General features: G+C 41.0%; 1 protein-coding gene across 3 annotated transcripts in view; it reads left to right on the top strand.

Moving 5' to 3' along the window:
• LOC148028378 (P-loop containing nucleoside triphosphate hydrolases superfamily protein) overlaps positions 1–13,403 on the top strand; it is a 58,316-nt gene extending 44,913 nt beyond the window's left edge. The window contains exons 3-8 of one of the 3 annotated variants that reach the window (XM_087690200.1): positions 8,162–9,827; positions 10,090–10,262; positions 10,379–11,358; positions 11,564–12,477; positions 12,601–12,894; positions 13,024–13,402. In XM_087690200.1, coding sequence (XP_087546326.1) covers positions 8,162–9,827; positions 10,090–10,262; positions 10,379–11,358; positions 11,564–12,362 — 3,618 coding nt within the window. In that variant the 3' untranslated portion in view covers positions 12,363–12,477; positions 12,601–12,894; positions 13,024–13,402. Of the gene's footprint in view, positions 1–8,161; positions 9,828–10,089; positions 10,263–10,378; positions 11,359–11,563; positions 12,478–12,600 lie in introns of all 3 variants that reach the window. The other 2 variants (XM_087690199.1, XM_087690197.1) reach the window with 2 other exon arrangements.
• The last annotated feature ends 1,747 nt before the right edge of the window (positions 13,404–15,150 follow it).

Genomic DNA, 15,150 nt, shown 5'->3' with positions numbered 1-15,150 from the left:
TGTGGTTTCTTAGTTGAACCTTTCAACCTCCATAGCCAAAACTGGACCAACACTCAATGAAGGACCTAGTGAGGGCAAAGGAGGTCATTTCAGCCCACAAGCTCTTCTAGAGACTTCTTCTTTAGCTTAGGGCACAACATATTGGTGCTTTAGAGCCCGACGACATTGGGCAGCTAGGAGGCCAGCATTGAAGAAATCGCAGAAACAAACACAATTTTGGCAGTGTAACATCCAGCGTGGTGGTGTGTGTTGTGGATGGTGCAATGTTGGCAGGCTCCATGAGGCTTTGAAAGCCCCCCAAGTGGGCTATCTAACCCTAAAAGATTTTGGACTAATTCCCTTTTTGTTGCTACTCACACAGAGCAAAACCCGAACTATTATCCTGTCTAGCACCTATAGCCATTAAACTTGAAGCTTGGCATTCTTCAGTTTTCTTCTTACTCAAGTCATGAACAATGATTCTAATCACTGATTGAGCAAGATTCAAGTTCATTGCAAATATGGAAGGTCAAAACTTAGAGCTTCTTGCCTCGAAGGTAACTCTCAAGCCGACTTTCAAGTGGACTCCAACATAAGCACTTCACTAAGCTTGGATACTAGTGTTTTTTAACGCTACCAATCAAAATACTGATCGTTGCTTGTTGGTTAATCTCAGCAATCTGAAGGTTTTGAGACCCTAAGCATATTCATTAAGTGATTAAACTATAATCATCTTACTTGACTATTGCAAGGCTATGTGTCAGATATAAACACATAGACCATTTTTATCTCTTCATCTAATCTTATTTATTTGACTACACATCAATTACTTTCAGCCTGCTATTTACTTGGTTTAAAATGTCATTTCATTTGCTTCCGTGTCTATTGACTGCCTTGTAAAGAATTAGACATTGCCATTGCCCTGTGCAATTGGTAAGACCTTCCTATCATGGCCTATGTTGATGTAAAGCCTCAAATTTGCAAGTTTGATGGGAGAGACTCACCCATGGTAGGTATTAGTGAAATATAAAATGATGGAGAGGGGTCACTAGTCCTTCATCAAAGGGACCAAAGCCATTGATGTTGGGTTTTACTCACGTCTACTCTCATAGAGGAGTGTTAGTGATCTGCACGTTGGACACTGGGGGACTTTTTACTCTCCATAAGAGAGGTTTTTTCCCCCACTCATATTATTCTTTATTTGTATATTTTTGTTACATAGTTTGGTTACTTACTATACATTACACACATTTGTGTGTGAATGCACTTTAAGCCACTTACATAACCCTAAAGTCTAAGGGTTGTATGAAATTTACCCAATTTCTCGACATTGATGCACATTGGACCCCGTGCAATTTGGGGTTTTTGTAGTTTGGGCAAAATCTGTGCAGCATTTGGTCATTTTATGTACATGCAGGTTGAATTCCACACAATTTGGACATCATCACTTGGTAAAATTTGGGGGTTTTGCTGAAATTGCTCTATTTTGGCAAAACTGGCATGTTCTATGCATGACAGAGAAAATGCAGATGTGTGGTTGATGCTTTGAGCACAAAAATTTTGGGGCTTTTGATTGTGTGTGTCAAATTTTATGCCCGTGGGTACATGTACAACGGAAATTGCAGCTAAAATTTTGGGATTTCTCATGTAATGTGATGCATATGCCCTTGGAACAATTGTAATCAGTTTGAATGCTGTAGCACATGGTTTGGTGCTTCTGAAAATTTAATTACAGATCTGAAATCTGTGCTTCTACGTGGTTATTTATTGCTGGTTGGTACTTGTTTGTACCTTGGTCACTTGGGTGACAGTTTTGGGCCTGCATTTGCTGTTTTTTTGGTCACATTTCGGCTGAAAATCATGGCTGGCAGCAATGACAGCAGTAATCTGATACACATAAAGAAGCTTGAAGGAGCACATAACTTTGCAGTTTGGCAAAAACAGTGCTACAATATCCTGTTACAAAAGAAGCAGGCAAAGCCGATTAAAACCAAAGGGGCAAAGCCCGCGGACATGGAACATGAAGATTGGGATGAATTAAATGAGCTTGCACACTTAACCATCGAGCTATCGATTTCTGATGCCTTGTTGTTCAACATTGAAGGTTTGGATTCTACATATGCTATATGGACTCGACTGGAAGAATTGTATGCACAGAAAAGTACTGCAAGCAAAGTGTATTGGCTGAAAAAGCTTATGGATTTGCATATGAAAGAGGGTACAGGAATGTCTACTCACTTGAGTGAGTTTAACTCTATTTTCAGCTAGCTGGTTGCCTTGAAGTTCTTGATCGATGAAGAATTTAAGGCTATGTTTTTGCTTTGCACTCCTCAAGAGAGCTGGGATATATTCAGGACTGCTATGAGCAATTCTAATGTGATCCTTTTGTATGCTGATGTAGAGAGTGCTCTACTCATGGAAGAAATGAATGAGCAGAGCAATGCATCTAGTAAGTCTTCCAGTGCTTTGCATACTAGGGGCAGATCATAACAGAAAGGCAAATCTGATAGCAAGGGACGCAGTAAATCACGTGGCAAAGATGTTGAATGCCACCATTGTGGTAAGAAGGGTCACTTTAAACGTGATTGCTACAAATGGAAGAAAGAGAAAGGAAAGGACAAGAAGACAGATGATAGCAAGGAAGAGAAGAAAGACAGTCAGCCTAAGAAAAGCAGTGCCAAAGAGGTGAATGTAGTCACTCATGACAGTAATAGTGGGAGTAACGTACACTTTGTCTCTTGACACTTTGGTGCACATGCTTTACTCGCAGATACAGATGATGACATGCATACCTGGATTCTCGATTCAGGTGCTTCCTTTCATGTCACCCCTGATCATGAGTGATTCTCCGACTATACAGGGGGTCGACGTGGTGTTGTCCATCTTGGGGACAACTATGCATGTAACATTGCAGGTATTGGCAGTGTGCAATTCCTATTTCAGCATGGCTCTATCTTCACCCTTCAATATGTACGGCATGTATCTCAGCTCAAGAAGAGCTTGATTAGGACAGGGCAGCTAGATGATGATGGTTTTCATACCACCTTTGGCGATGGAAAATGGAAGATCTGTTATTAGGGATGTGAGTTTATTGACAGAGGTTGCAAGAGTGATACTTTGTATCTACTTCATGTATCTAGTGTGCGTGACCATGTGGTTGCCGTGACCGAGTAGCCAAGTGTTTCTTTGTGGCATGGCCGGTTGGGACACATGAGTCAAACAGGAATAAGTACTTTTTCATTTGGGTTACTTGCCTTGTCTTCGTTATGCTGATTTTGAGCATTGTGATCATTGTATTTATAGCAAACATGCACAGATATCTCATAAAAAGTCTCTTTTGTTTCAATCTTCTTCTCTAGAGTTAGTACACTCAGATGTATGTCAGATGCCAGGATTATCTTTAGGGGGAAAGAAATATTGTCACCTTTGTCGATGATGCTACATGAAAGGTATGGGTCTATCCTATTTGTAGCAAGGATGAAGTGCTTGACAAGTTTAAAAAATTCTTGGCATTGGTTGAAAATCAGACAGATAAGACACTGAAGTGTCTTCGCTTTGACAATGGTGGGAAATATGTGTCCAAGGCCTTTCAGGCATTTTGTGACAGTAAAGGGATAAAGAGGGAGCTCACTTTGTCGATGATGCTACATGAAAGGTATGGATCTATCCTATTCGTAGCAAGGATGAAGTGCTTGACAAGTTTAAAAAATTCTTGGCATTGGTTGAAAATCAGACAGATAAGACACTCAAGTGTCTTCGCTTTGACAATGGTGGGAAATATGTGTCCAAGGCCTTTCAGGCATTTTGTGACAGTAAAGGGATAAAGAGGGAGCTCACTGTCCCTCATAATCCACCCCAAAATGGAGTTGCAGAGCGTATGAATTGGACCATACAGGATAAGGTCCGTACGATGCTGTCTCATATTGCATTATCCCATGGTTTTTGGGTAGAGGCTGTTATGACAGCCGTCCACTTAATTAATCGGTCACCAAACAGGTCTTTCGGGAGGGGAGTTTCCCAAGAAGTGTGGTTGAGCAAGCCACCTTCATATGCTCACCTGAAAGTGTTTGGTTGTGAGGCTTTTGTGCTCATTCGTAAAGAAAAACGTAGCAAACTTGAGCTAAAGTCCTGTAAATGCATTTTCTTGTGATATAGTGACGAGGGTGAAATGGGATATAGATTATGGGATCTCGAGAAAAGGAAAGTAGTACGCAGCAATGATGTTATCTTCCAGGAAGATCGCATGCATAAACAGCCCGAAAAGACTGAGGTCTGTAGGGTTGTATTCAGGGAAGAAATACCTTTTGGACAGTAAAATGTGCCCACTGTACAGCAGCAAATACTTGCTGTAAATGAACCTATAAATGCAGAAAATGATGCTGGAAATGATCAGCCAGCTATTGCCCATGATAATGAGCCACTACATGTGCAAGAATAGCAAGGACAACAAGCTGTTAATACTGATTTGCAGGCTGAAATGCTAGGACAACATGCTGAAAATGGAAATTTGCAAGAACAGCTAGCAAACAATGATCATTGGGTTAGGAGATTGTCTAGGGCTACTAGATAACCTAACAGATTTGTTATTGGTGTAAATTATGTGGCTGATTATGTCATGTTGACAGACTGTGGTGACAGATTGTCTAGGGCTACTAGACAACCTAACAGATTTGTTCTTGGTGTAAATTATGTGGCTGATTATGTCATGTTGACAGACTGTGGTGAACCGTCTTGCTTCAAGGAAGCAATGGACAGATAGGACAACAAGAAATGGTATAAGGCCATGTTGTCAGAGATGGAATCTCTTGAGAAAAATGGCACTTGGGACTTGGTGCAGTTGCCTAAAAGGCAGAAAATACTTCCATGCAAATAGGTTTACAAGATGGTGGTCACTTCTGGTTCCTCACCAAAGTACAAAGCAAGATTGGTTGCAAAGGGATACAAGCAGGAGCAATGAATTGACTTTGATGAGATTTTCTTTTCTATAGTCAAGATGACTACATTGAGAACCTTTTTGGGCTTGGTTGCAGTTGAGGATATGGAACTCATACAGATGGATGTAAATACTGCATTTTTACATGGTGATCTGCATGAAGACATATATATGCAGCAACTTGAATGGTTTGTTGAAAAAGGGAAAGAAAAAATCAAAGGAGTTTGTATGGGCTGAAACAAGTACCAAGAGAATGGTATCATAAGTTTGATACATTCATGCAGTCTCAAGGCTTTCATAGAAGTCAAGTGGATCACTGCTTGTACACCAAGAAGGCAATAGATGGTAGCTTGATTATCTTGGTTTTGTATGTTGAAGACATGTTGATTGCTAGCAGGGTTACTGATGCCTTGAACTCATTGAAGCAAATTAATATCATGGAAAATCAGGGATAGGGTAATGTCTTCACTTATTTATCAAAAGAGGATAGATTGCATGGCAACGACTATTCTTTGTGGTCCTTCATGATGAAGAATGTGCTTGTTGCAAAAAATCTTTGGGATTATGTTAGTGGGGAAGAAGTCCATCCCATTGATATGGCTCCTGCAACTCATGATCAAAGGTAAACTCCCGTTCAACCACCACCCCAAAGAACAACTGCATAGAAGACTTGGGACACTACGGATGCCCAAGCATTGTCACTTATTACATTTGCAGTTCAGCGGTCTATAATCCCGCATATTCGGTCTGCTGCTACTTCGTGAGTAGCATGGCTTACGCTTGAGCATATGTTTGCTAGAAAAAATGATACTCGCATTTAAAAAAAAAAAGAGCTTGAAAATGTGAAGATGGAAGAAGGTGATGCTATGCAAGATCACCTTATAAAATTCAAGGCTTGTGTGAGCGGTTGATGAATGCAGATGAGTATTATTTTGATACTCAGATGATTTCTATGACTTTGAACTCTTTGCCATCTTCTTATTTGGCCTTTCATTCGACATTAAATTTTACAATGCGGATTTCTACGCAACCACTTTTCCTTAGTTGGTTAGCTTATTGCTAGAAGAAGAGCAAACAAGGAAGAATATTGGAGTGGGTGTTGTAGCTTCTGAATAGGCTTTTATGGCAAGACAGAAGGGCAAGGGAAATTAGTCCAGGAATGCTTCGCAGAGTTCTGGAAGTTTTGGAACTTTACAAAACAACAAGAAGCAAGGGGCACACAAGCCAAGAAGGGGCAAGTGCCATTACTATAAAAAGCTAGGTCGTTATACTAGAAAATGCAAGAAATGTATTGCCAAGGAGAAAAAGGAGTTTGGGATATGAGTTTTAGATGCACCTCTTACTATTACTGCTACAGAGTTCGCGTTGTTCGTCATTGATCGTGACTATTGTTTTTATACTTGCAGTTATGATTTTTCTTGGTTAGATAGAGCATTCAACTCTATAGAGGATGTTGGCACTTGGTTCTTTGAGAGTGGTGCCTCTAAGCACATTACATTCGGCAAGGATTTGTTTACCTTTATTGTTGCAGCTCCTATTAGTAAATTAGTGCAATGTGCCAACAATGCATCTTATCTTGTTAGATGTGTTGAAGAGATTGTTTTGAAAGCCATTGATGGTTCTACACTTCGGTTGCAAGATGTAGGGATAAAGAAGAATTTGATGTCCATTTCTACTTTAGCAAAATGTGGAATGCAAGTCATGTTTGATGATGATAAATGCGTGATCAGGGATAAGGAATTCTTAACTTTGGAACTCACTGGCACATTATATGACTTTGAGTGTTTACCTTTGTTCTAAGGATTGGTTAAGTCTTGACAAACAGATTTCTAATGGATGCTCCATCAAGAACTTTGTTGTTAACCTTAAGTTCTTTAATAGGAGGACTGTGGGAATGGTCAGAAATATTCAAGCTTGGACACTGCAGATTGCCTTGTTTGAAAGAAGACTCAGAAGACTCTAAATAAGTATGTCTATGTAGGATTATCATGATGTAAGACTGTTGATGATTGCTTGGCCAAAGCTCTTTATAGAGAGTGGCTTAAATAACGGGCCTTTGTTTATAATATGAAGTTTAGTGTCTAGAAATTGTGGTTTGTCTGCCCTTCGTTGCACATGTCAAGGAGCTCAGGGAGGTTATGAGTTAATTCCTAGCAACTATGTTTCATGTGTGCTGTTAATAGTTATTATTTGAGATGTTTTAGTGTTCAGGGAGGTCCTGACTTAGCTGCTACCAGTCAGGCTGAGCCTTTTATTTACAATTTCAACCAAGGGTCTTGTGTATTACTTCTCTGGAGGGCTCCCTAGTTTCCGTACTTTCCTTACTGGCAGACTGATTGCTGCATATTGGTTTCCAAGATTTTCTTGATCATTTAATCATTGTCCATCTTTAGCAGCGTCTTTCTCTTCTCTGCTAGACACGTTACGTGCTCTTTGTGCAGATAGTATTGTATATCGGGGGTCCAAATACTGATTGCTTGTGTTTTGTGGATGCCTTGAGCCAATGCACATGGTGTCATGCATGGGCTATATCAAGTTTCTATGCCTTGACGTATGGATGCATGTGCCATCAAGCAACAAGCCAATTTTTCCTGGCTGCATTACATGGGGTGTGCTTGCATGGGGTGGGCCGTGTGCTGTATGCCTTCTTGTATGTAAAGAATGACGATGCACATTTTGACCTTTAGAGCTACTTTACCTCTCTCTAAGAATAAAGGTGCTGTCCTTTTGAGATGGTGCACATCCTGAGTTTCTTCTATCGTGTGTGAGTATATCATATATAGCTGTGGCATTAACTTGCCTCAAGAAGCTTTTCAGCGTATCTTAAAGTTCATGGGTAACGTATATAGCTATGGTATTAACTTGCTTCAATAAAGTGGCATACATTGAAAAAGATGTGAGGCACTAACATTTGCCAAGGTGTAATAAATTAAGTGTTTTTAGTGTGTCTTAAAGTTCATGGGTAATGAATAGCATTATTTCAAACGAAACAAAAAATCTGATTTATGGTTTGTACACAACTAAAGGAAGCGCATCATATAGTCTTTGTGCAGTATAAGGATAACACTGTTCAGGCATATCGTGGAACTTCCCAAACCCACCCATTCTGCATGTCAAATGGTTTTGATAATCAGGGTGATTGTTGATTAGCACTACATGTTTTTTAGCTTTTGAAATATGTACTTTTGAAATGTTCAAATCATGGAAATTTCAGTGACTTCCATTTGACTGGCTTGATCTTGATTGCAGCCTTGTGCTCGCTTTGAAGGGTGTTTTTTTGATCACAAGAAGTTCCTGATGGCTTGTGATGAGCATTTGCATCTGTTCCTTCCTCGTCTACCTGGACATCGGCGTCGAAGAAACAGCCTAAACCTGGAGCGGATACGGTTAAAGAGGAAGGTCGGAGAGTGGAAGAAGATGGCTCAGAGAGCTGCACAGCTTGATTTAGAAGCAGAAGAGAAGTGGCAAGAGAAGGCTGGTGTGGATGAAGAATTTCTAAAGCGTGAAAGAAGACGACTGCAAAGGGACCTTGCCCGAGTCGCACCTATCATGATTGGTGGAGATAGTGGAAAGCAAAATGAAGAAGGCTGGGAGAGTATTGCAGGTCTAGAGAATGTTGTGAAATGCCTAAAGGAAATGGTGATGTTACCTCTACTTTATCCTGAAGCCTTTAAAAGCCTTGGTGTGTCACCACCACGTGGGGTGCTTTTGCACGGTCATCCTGGTACTGGAAAGACTCTTGCGGTCCGGGCACTTGTTGGAGCCTGTGCAAAAGGGCATAAACAAGTGGCTTATTTTGCCCGAAAAGGTGCAGATTGCTTGGGTAAGTATGTTGGTGATGCTGAAAGGCAACTTAGGTTGCTCTTTTATCTTGCAGAAAAACATCAACCATCAATTATATTTTTTGATGAGATAGATGGCCTTGCACCAGCCCGCTCCCAGCATCAAGATCAGACTCAGAAGTCTGTGGTCTCAACTTTATTAGCTCTAATAGATGGCATAAAATCCAGGGGATCTGTGATTGTTATAGGGGCTACTAATCGACCTGATACATTAGATCCTGCTCTTCGGCGACCTGGGCGCTTTGATAGAGAAATTTACTTTCCTTTACCATCAATCACAGATAGAGCTGCCATTCTAGCTCTTCTAACAAAAAAATGGCAGAACCCTCCAAGCAATGACATTGTAGCCATGCTAGCTGGTCACACTACAGGTTTTGCAGGAGCAGATTTGCAGGCTCTTTGTGCACAAGCCGCGATGAATTCACTCAAGAGAGCCATTCCGATCAATGGCTTGCTGATCAAAATGGAAAATCAAGCCAGTGATGTGCTTCCCCCTCTTCCTGAGCTGAGAGTGAACGTTATTGATTGGGCTACTGCTTTGGTGCAAGTGTCTCCACCTTGCTCCTGGAGATCAGGGAAGACTTTGATGAATAGAGTTACCACTTGGCCAGTTTCTGCACATCTTTTACCAGCATTGTTGTGGTCGATGGTCAAAATCATTCTAAGTCTCCATTCTGATGCTCGAGTTAAGTTACCTCCAATGTTGGAACAGATGGCCGTATCTTTGAAAGCTACATTAGAATCCAACTTAGGGCATCCTTTGCCTAGGACATTCTGGAATTGCACAGGTTATGAACAGCAGCATCAGCAATTGGAGGGTGATATAGAAAACATACTCTCTGTAGCTGGTATGGTGGCTGGGCATAAAGCAAAACAGGATATGACACAGCTTCCATTCGAAGGCAGCAAGTTCCGTGTAATGATCTCCGGGACTCCAATGAATGGGCAGTGTCAGCTAGCAGCTTGGATATTACATGGCTTTGAAGGATTTCTTGAAATGTTCAACCTCAGCTTAGCCACAATGTTGCAAGAGGGGGGTGGAGATGCAGTTCAGGGTCTTGTACAAATTCTGGGTAAGAAGTTACATTACAACATTAGAAAGGAAATCTAGGTTGCATCCACAGATGACACATAGTAAATGACTTGTCTATGCATGCCCGTTCATATGTAATTTGTTTGCAACCTATTGAAAGATGTACTCATCATGTCGTCTGTTGAAAAATCAACAGTGTTTACTAGAAGGCAAAGTGCTGCAGAGCACATTGCACATGATGACGTCCATTTTGCTTCAAAATTTTCTCCATCGTTCTCATGCTAGTTGTTTTGTTGTCTTAGGAAATGTTCGAAGTAAATGCCCATGTGTCATTTATATGCCCCAAATCGAGACCTGGGCATTTGAAAGCAGGGAGGGGCTGCCGCTAGAAGAGCGGTTTCGAGTCTCTGAATGTTGGAGCATTTTTATGCAGCAAATCAACTCAATGCCAGTACATCTCCATATTGCTTTTGTGGTAGGTTGCATCTGATGAACTTGTCCCTTCTTTGTTTAAAAGAACTAGGCTGTGCTGCATTCTGGAGCTCTTCTATGTGAGAAAATTTTGATCCTATGTTTTTTGTACATCTGAAGGCTTCTTGTGAGCTTCTCAAGGATGAGATCCCACTTGAAATTAACAGCTTTTTTGCCGGGGCTCCACTAAAGCCAACTAAATGTGCCTCAAAATCAACTTGTCATGTTCAAGAGGCTCTGGCTGATGCCCGAATGAATATAGAGCAGGTGCTCTCATCCTCTAGATCAGTGCCAGGTTCTTGGGTGGATTTGTCACTTGTTTGTGATCCGAAGGTTATGTTCAGCAGAGCAGCTGATCATTATGCCGTCTGGTTTGCTGAACGAATATTGGATTTTCTCAACTCCCAAGAAGAATTCTCAGTGTCCAAGACATCCAGTTGTTTGGTAATTGAGATAGCCTCTGAAGATCAGCAGCAGTTGGCACGTGGAGTCAATGTGTCAAAAGATAACAATGGCCAAGAAGGTTGTGAAGAAAAGGTTTCTGGTAATGTTTTTTCCCACAATGTAAATGGTAATGACATTGAATCACATGCTTTGACCAGCAAAACTTCACGAGTCTTAGAATCCGAGTTGGCGGACAGGAAGAACTTATTGACTCTACTTAAACAAGGCTCTGGTAAACAATGGATCCCTGAGCAAAAGTACTTACTTTCTGCAATATCTGTGCTTGGATATCAGTTGTTGTATCATCCACAACTCAGAGAACTGCGCCATGCAACCTCCAAACTAAAGACAGGTCCTTCTTTTCTTGCAAAACCATCTAGCAAAAGTCGATCCACAGATGCCAGCACCAGCCAAACTGATCAAGTTGAATCAGTAACCTTAAAAGGACTTGCTGCAATAGGTCTACTAGCATACACTGGGATGTATGTCAGACCAAGGGAAGTGGCTGAGGGGGTGCGTAAGGTTTTGGAACTCCTAATGAGCTGTATTGATTCCAAAGTTAACCTAGGGAAGGATCCAGAGCAGTTTTCTCGTCTTCTGCAACAGGCAGCTTCTTTAGAGGATAAAGTGTTTGCTTGGGCCCATGAGATGCAAAGGTTCTCTCTCTTTCTCTTCTTCCCCCTGCTGTGGGTGGGTGTGTGTGCACACGTGTCTCTGTTTTTGCTCTTGTGATGGTTGTGCTGTTTGTGCTTTGGTCCAATGATCTGTCATTGTCTTTCAAACATGAGTTTTTCCACGTTGTGTATATGTCAAAAAGTTTCAAATTTGCTGCAAGTGACACTGGAACTATCTGGGCTGCAGGTTCGAGAGGATCTCAAATGTGTCTGAATGCACTTGCAAAGATGATTCATCTAGCAGATACAATAATGGAGATGATCAAGTTGAACCTGCTGATGCAACTGTACCATTGGTGGAAGCACAAAATTTTCCCTTCCAGGATACTCCTCCAGATAGCTTGACTGAATCTACATGTGACAGGCCAGCTGTTGATGCAGTTGATCCATCTGTCCCACACAACTGTGAAGATCTGATTAAGCCATTGATAACAGTTTCAAATGAGCAACATCAGTTGCATTGCAACTCAGTGGCTGCAGAGGTTTCTGGTGATTATAAGGTGCAGGAAGCAAAACTTCCCCAAGAAGAGGTTGTTGTTAACAGCCAAGCTGAGTCATCTAATGTCAACAGCTCTGCATCATGGAAACATTGCCCTGAATGTTTGCATCTTGTTAAGATCGCCATGAAGAAGCTATATGCTAAAGCATGGAGACAAAGGGGGTCACCTGACTCACTAAATGTAGTGGATGATGTTATCGGTGCTTGCTCAGCTGCAGTTTCAGTAGTCTTTAATGATATTCTGGAAAATTGCAGAGCAGAGGGGAGTTTTCCATGTTCAGGCTTCCAAAATCAGAGCACTTGTGAATGTAGAAGCAGGCATGAAGTAGGCACATATGTTGCCAATTCTATGGCTAGGTTCATTGCCAGCAAAGAGTGGAAGCCTGTCAGTAACTTGGTGCCTAATAGTTCAAACATGAAGGATTCTGACACACCGAATTTCACATGCCTTTGTCTTGTTCTTCAAGCTGTTTCCAGCTTACCCTGAAGGTGAATGGGCATGCGATGGCTCGGCAGATCCACACAAAGCAGCCAAGGAGAACAAATGTCTGACTGGCGAATTTATAATGCAGATCGGTTCAATAATGTCAATGATAGCTGTGGTATGGTGGTCTTATCTTGCATTTTGACTATAAATGTGTGGAGCAGCTTTGTTTGACTTACCTGTTTGCTTCATAACCACTCTTTGCTAGTAATAGTGCTGACTTATGATTCCTGTCTTGCAGGCTCTCACTTCAGCCCTCTGAAAAATTATATTGCCAGTTCAAATGCGTGCAGAATCTAGCACCATAGATTCCCTGGAATAAGGGCATACCCTTGGTTGGGATATGTTGTAGATTGAAAACAAAAGCAACCAATTTTACAGATACATTCAGCAAAAAGTGAAATTTATCAAAGCGGCATAACTTAGAGCGGCAAAACTGCTCGTGTACAGTGTAAAGAGGTTCTCCAGGAGCTGGTAGAATTTACCAAGTAAACGGGGGGTGTATTTTGCCCATGCATTTTTTCAATTATACAAGGTGTACGATTTTAATTCTCTTACCCTCATATCTGACACTTGCTGCATTTTGACTGAATTTTTTTCATTTAGTCACTGTTGATTTCATTTAATCACTGTTGAATGTATGTGCTAGTGATGCCCTTTACAGGGGGTGGAACTAGCTCATATATGGGGAGAATATCCATGCCTAGGAGTTCTGCTATGGGGGGATTTTTAAATGCTGCCATGGGCATGCAATTTCAAATAAGCTATGAGAGCGATCACCATTCTTGACACAAAATGAACCATGAGAGCAATCACCATTCTTGAGCTATGGGAGCCTTGCACAATGTACCAGTCGAAAACAGTGTAAGATTTCCTAATGCAAGATGTTGAACTTATGCATGAATCTCGCATTGCTCTAGAAATTGTCAAGTAACCATTTTGCATCTTTTTTCAGGCTTTGTAATAATCTTAGCAGAGATTTTATAGATATCTCCTGATTGAAAATTCAAGCAAGATGTTAACATTGTTGGATAATCGTACAGAGTCATTGGGGGTGCATGGGATGTGTCTGTAGATTCATAGTTTCTCACTGATGATGGAGAATGCAAGATGTTGAACTTATACACAAATCTCGCATTGTTCTAGAAATTCTCAAGTAGCCACTTTTTATCTTTCGAGCTTTGTAATAATCTTAGCAGAGATTTTACAGATGTCTCCTGATTGAAGATCCAAGCAAGGTGTTAACATTGTTGGATAATCGTACACAGTCATTGCAGGGGGCTTAGTTTCTTGCTGATGATGGAGGATGCAAGGCATTAAGGGGTACACAGTTGTTCCATGTGTCCATGGGATGTGTGTAGATTTATCGCATCTCACTAATGATGGAGGATGCAAGGCATTAATGGGTTAGGATAGTATACTTGCATCCATTTGTCCCATGCAATGCAGCTGGTCATAGAGTTCGTGGGTTAGGTCTAACTCCATAATGTTTGTTTTACGCTTTAGCAAACCCACTGATGTTCTGCATTGGTGGAAGGTTTAACTGAGGATACCTTGGAATATATGCTTAAAATGCACAAAGGTCGTAACATATACAAAGCGATCCCAATCCGAAGTTGCCAGGAATGAGAAGGAACCACTCAATTCTGGACCTTGGTTGAGGGGCTTTGCTCAAACCTAGGCAAGAGTGTCCTGCATTGTGCAAAATTTTGTTGCATTCTTTGATGTGGTCTTGTTGCTGTGATCCTAAAAATTATCGTACAATGTACATGCACCTTGAAGTATCCACGAAGATGTTTGACTATTTCAAGAGGATGGTAGAATTGGTGAGGTTAGGAAGCCTTGCCTTGGGCATCTCCTTGAAGGGAGACTAGGAGGCTTTGATCAAGGCACAATGGGCCTTACTTTATGACTGTATATTTTACTTGTACTTTGATGTCCTATCAACATCTTTGCATCAAAATGAGCTGCAAACTTGATTTTACAATGCCACATGCAAGTTTTGGTTGACTGGTAACACAAGTACTAATCTTTATTTTGTTAATGCATTCTTTCTAGACAAGATGAACATTATTGTTAATGTGGTCTTTCTAGACAAGCCAGAACATGATTGCATGCTCTATTTTGAGTTTCTTGTGATGGATAATGTGGAAGATCTTAATCATGTCTCAAAGCCACAAATAAATGCTAGGTACCATAGTATTGGCCAAATATGTGAAATGTGGAATGCCAACTTTAGTGTAATGCACTAATTTAAGCATTTGGCTTTATCATATTTTGGTTGATATGGCACAATCCTCTAAGATTGGCTTGTTGCATCCTCTGAACTTTAAATGCCCATACGTCTAATGCTAACTTGACTCATTGGTGGTGGGATAATATTTTGATGCTATCAAATATCCACCCTAAGCAAGATCATGGGGGGGTGGGGTTACAGTTCTTCAGATAACACTTGTTTTAATTTAGCATTCCCCTTTGCCTACATTTCAACCTTTATCCCCATGGTTGTTGGATTGGGCTTTTGGGCACTTGGACGTTTTCCTTGGAAGTTTCAGAGTACAAAGTGTTGGTCCATATTGCATACAAGTATGCTCTTTGTCCCCCCCACCAAAACAATCTCCCATGTATTGGAGGACCAAGCTTTGATCCCTCTTGTACGCCATAAACACACTAGAGTGGAGTTCCATTTTTTCATGAAAGGTTGTACACATTGAGTGGAGCTTTAAAGGGGGAGGGTACTTTGTTCTTGTGGCTATGGAGAGGCATGCTTGAACTGCATATGCACAAATCA

This window comes from Lygodium microphyllum, chromosome 12 (assembly GCF_053477565.2).
Source record: "Lygodium microphyllum isolate KBCC chromosome 12, Lygodium_microphyllum_v1.1.10, whole genome shotgun sequence".
NCBI classification, from domain to species: Eukaryota; Viridiplantae; Streptophyta; class Polypodiopsida; order Schizaeales; family Lygodiaceae; genus Lygodium; species Lygodium microphyllum.
Note: the sequence above shows the minus strand (reverse complement) of the source record. Positions and strands in the feature narration are given on the sequence as shown.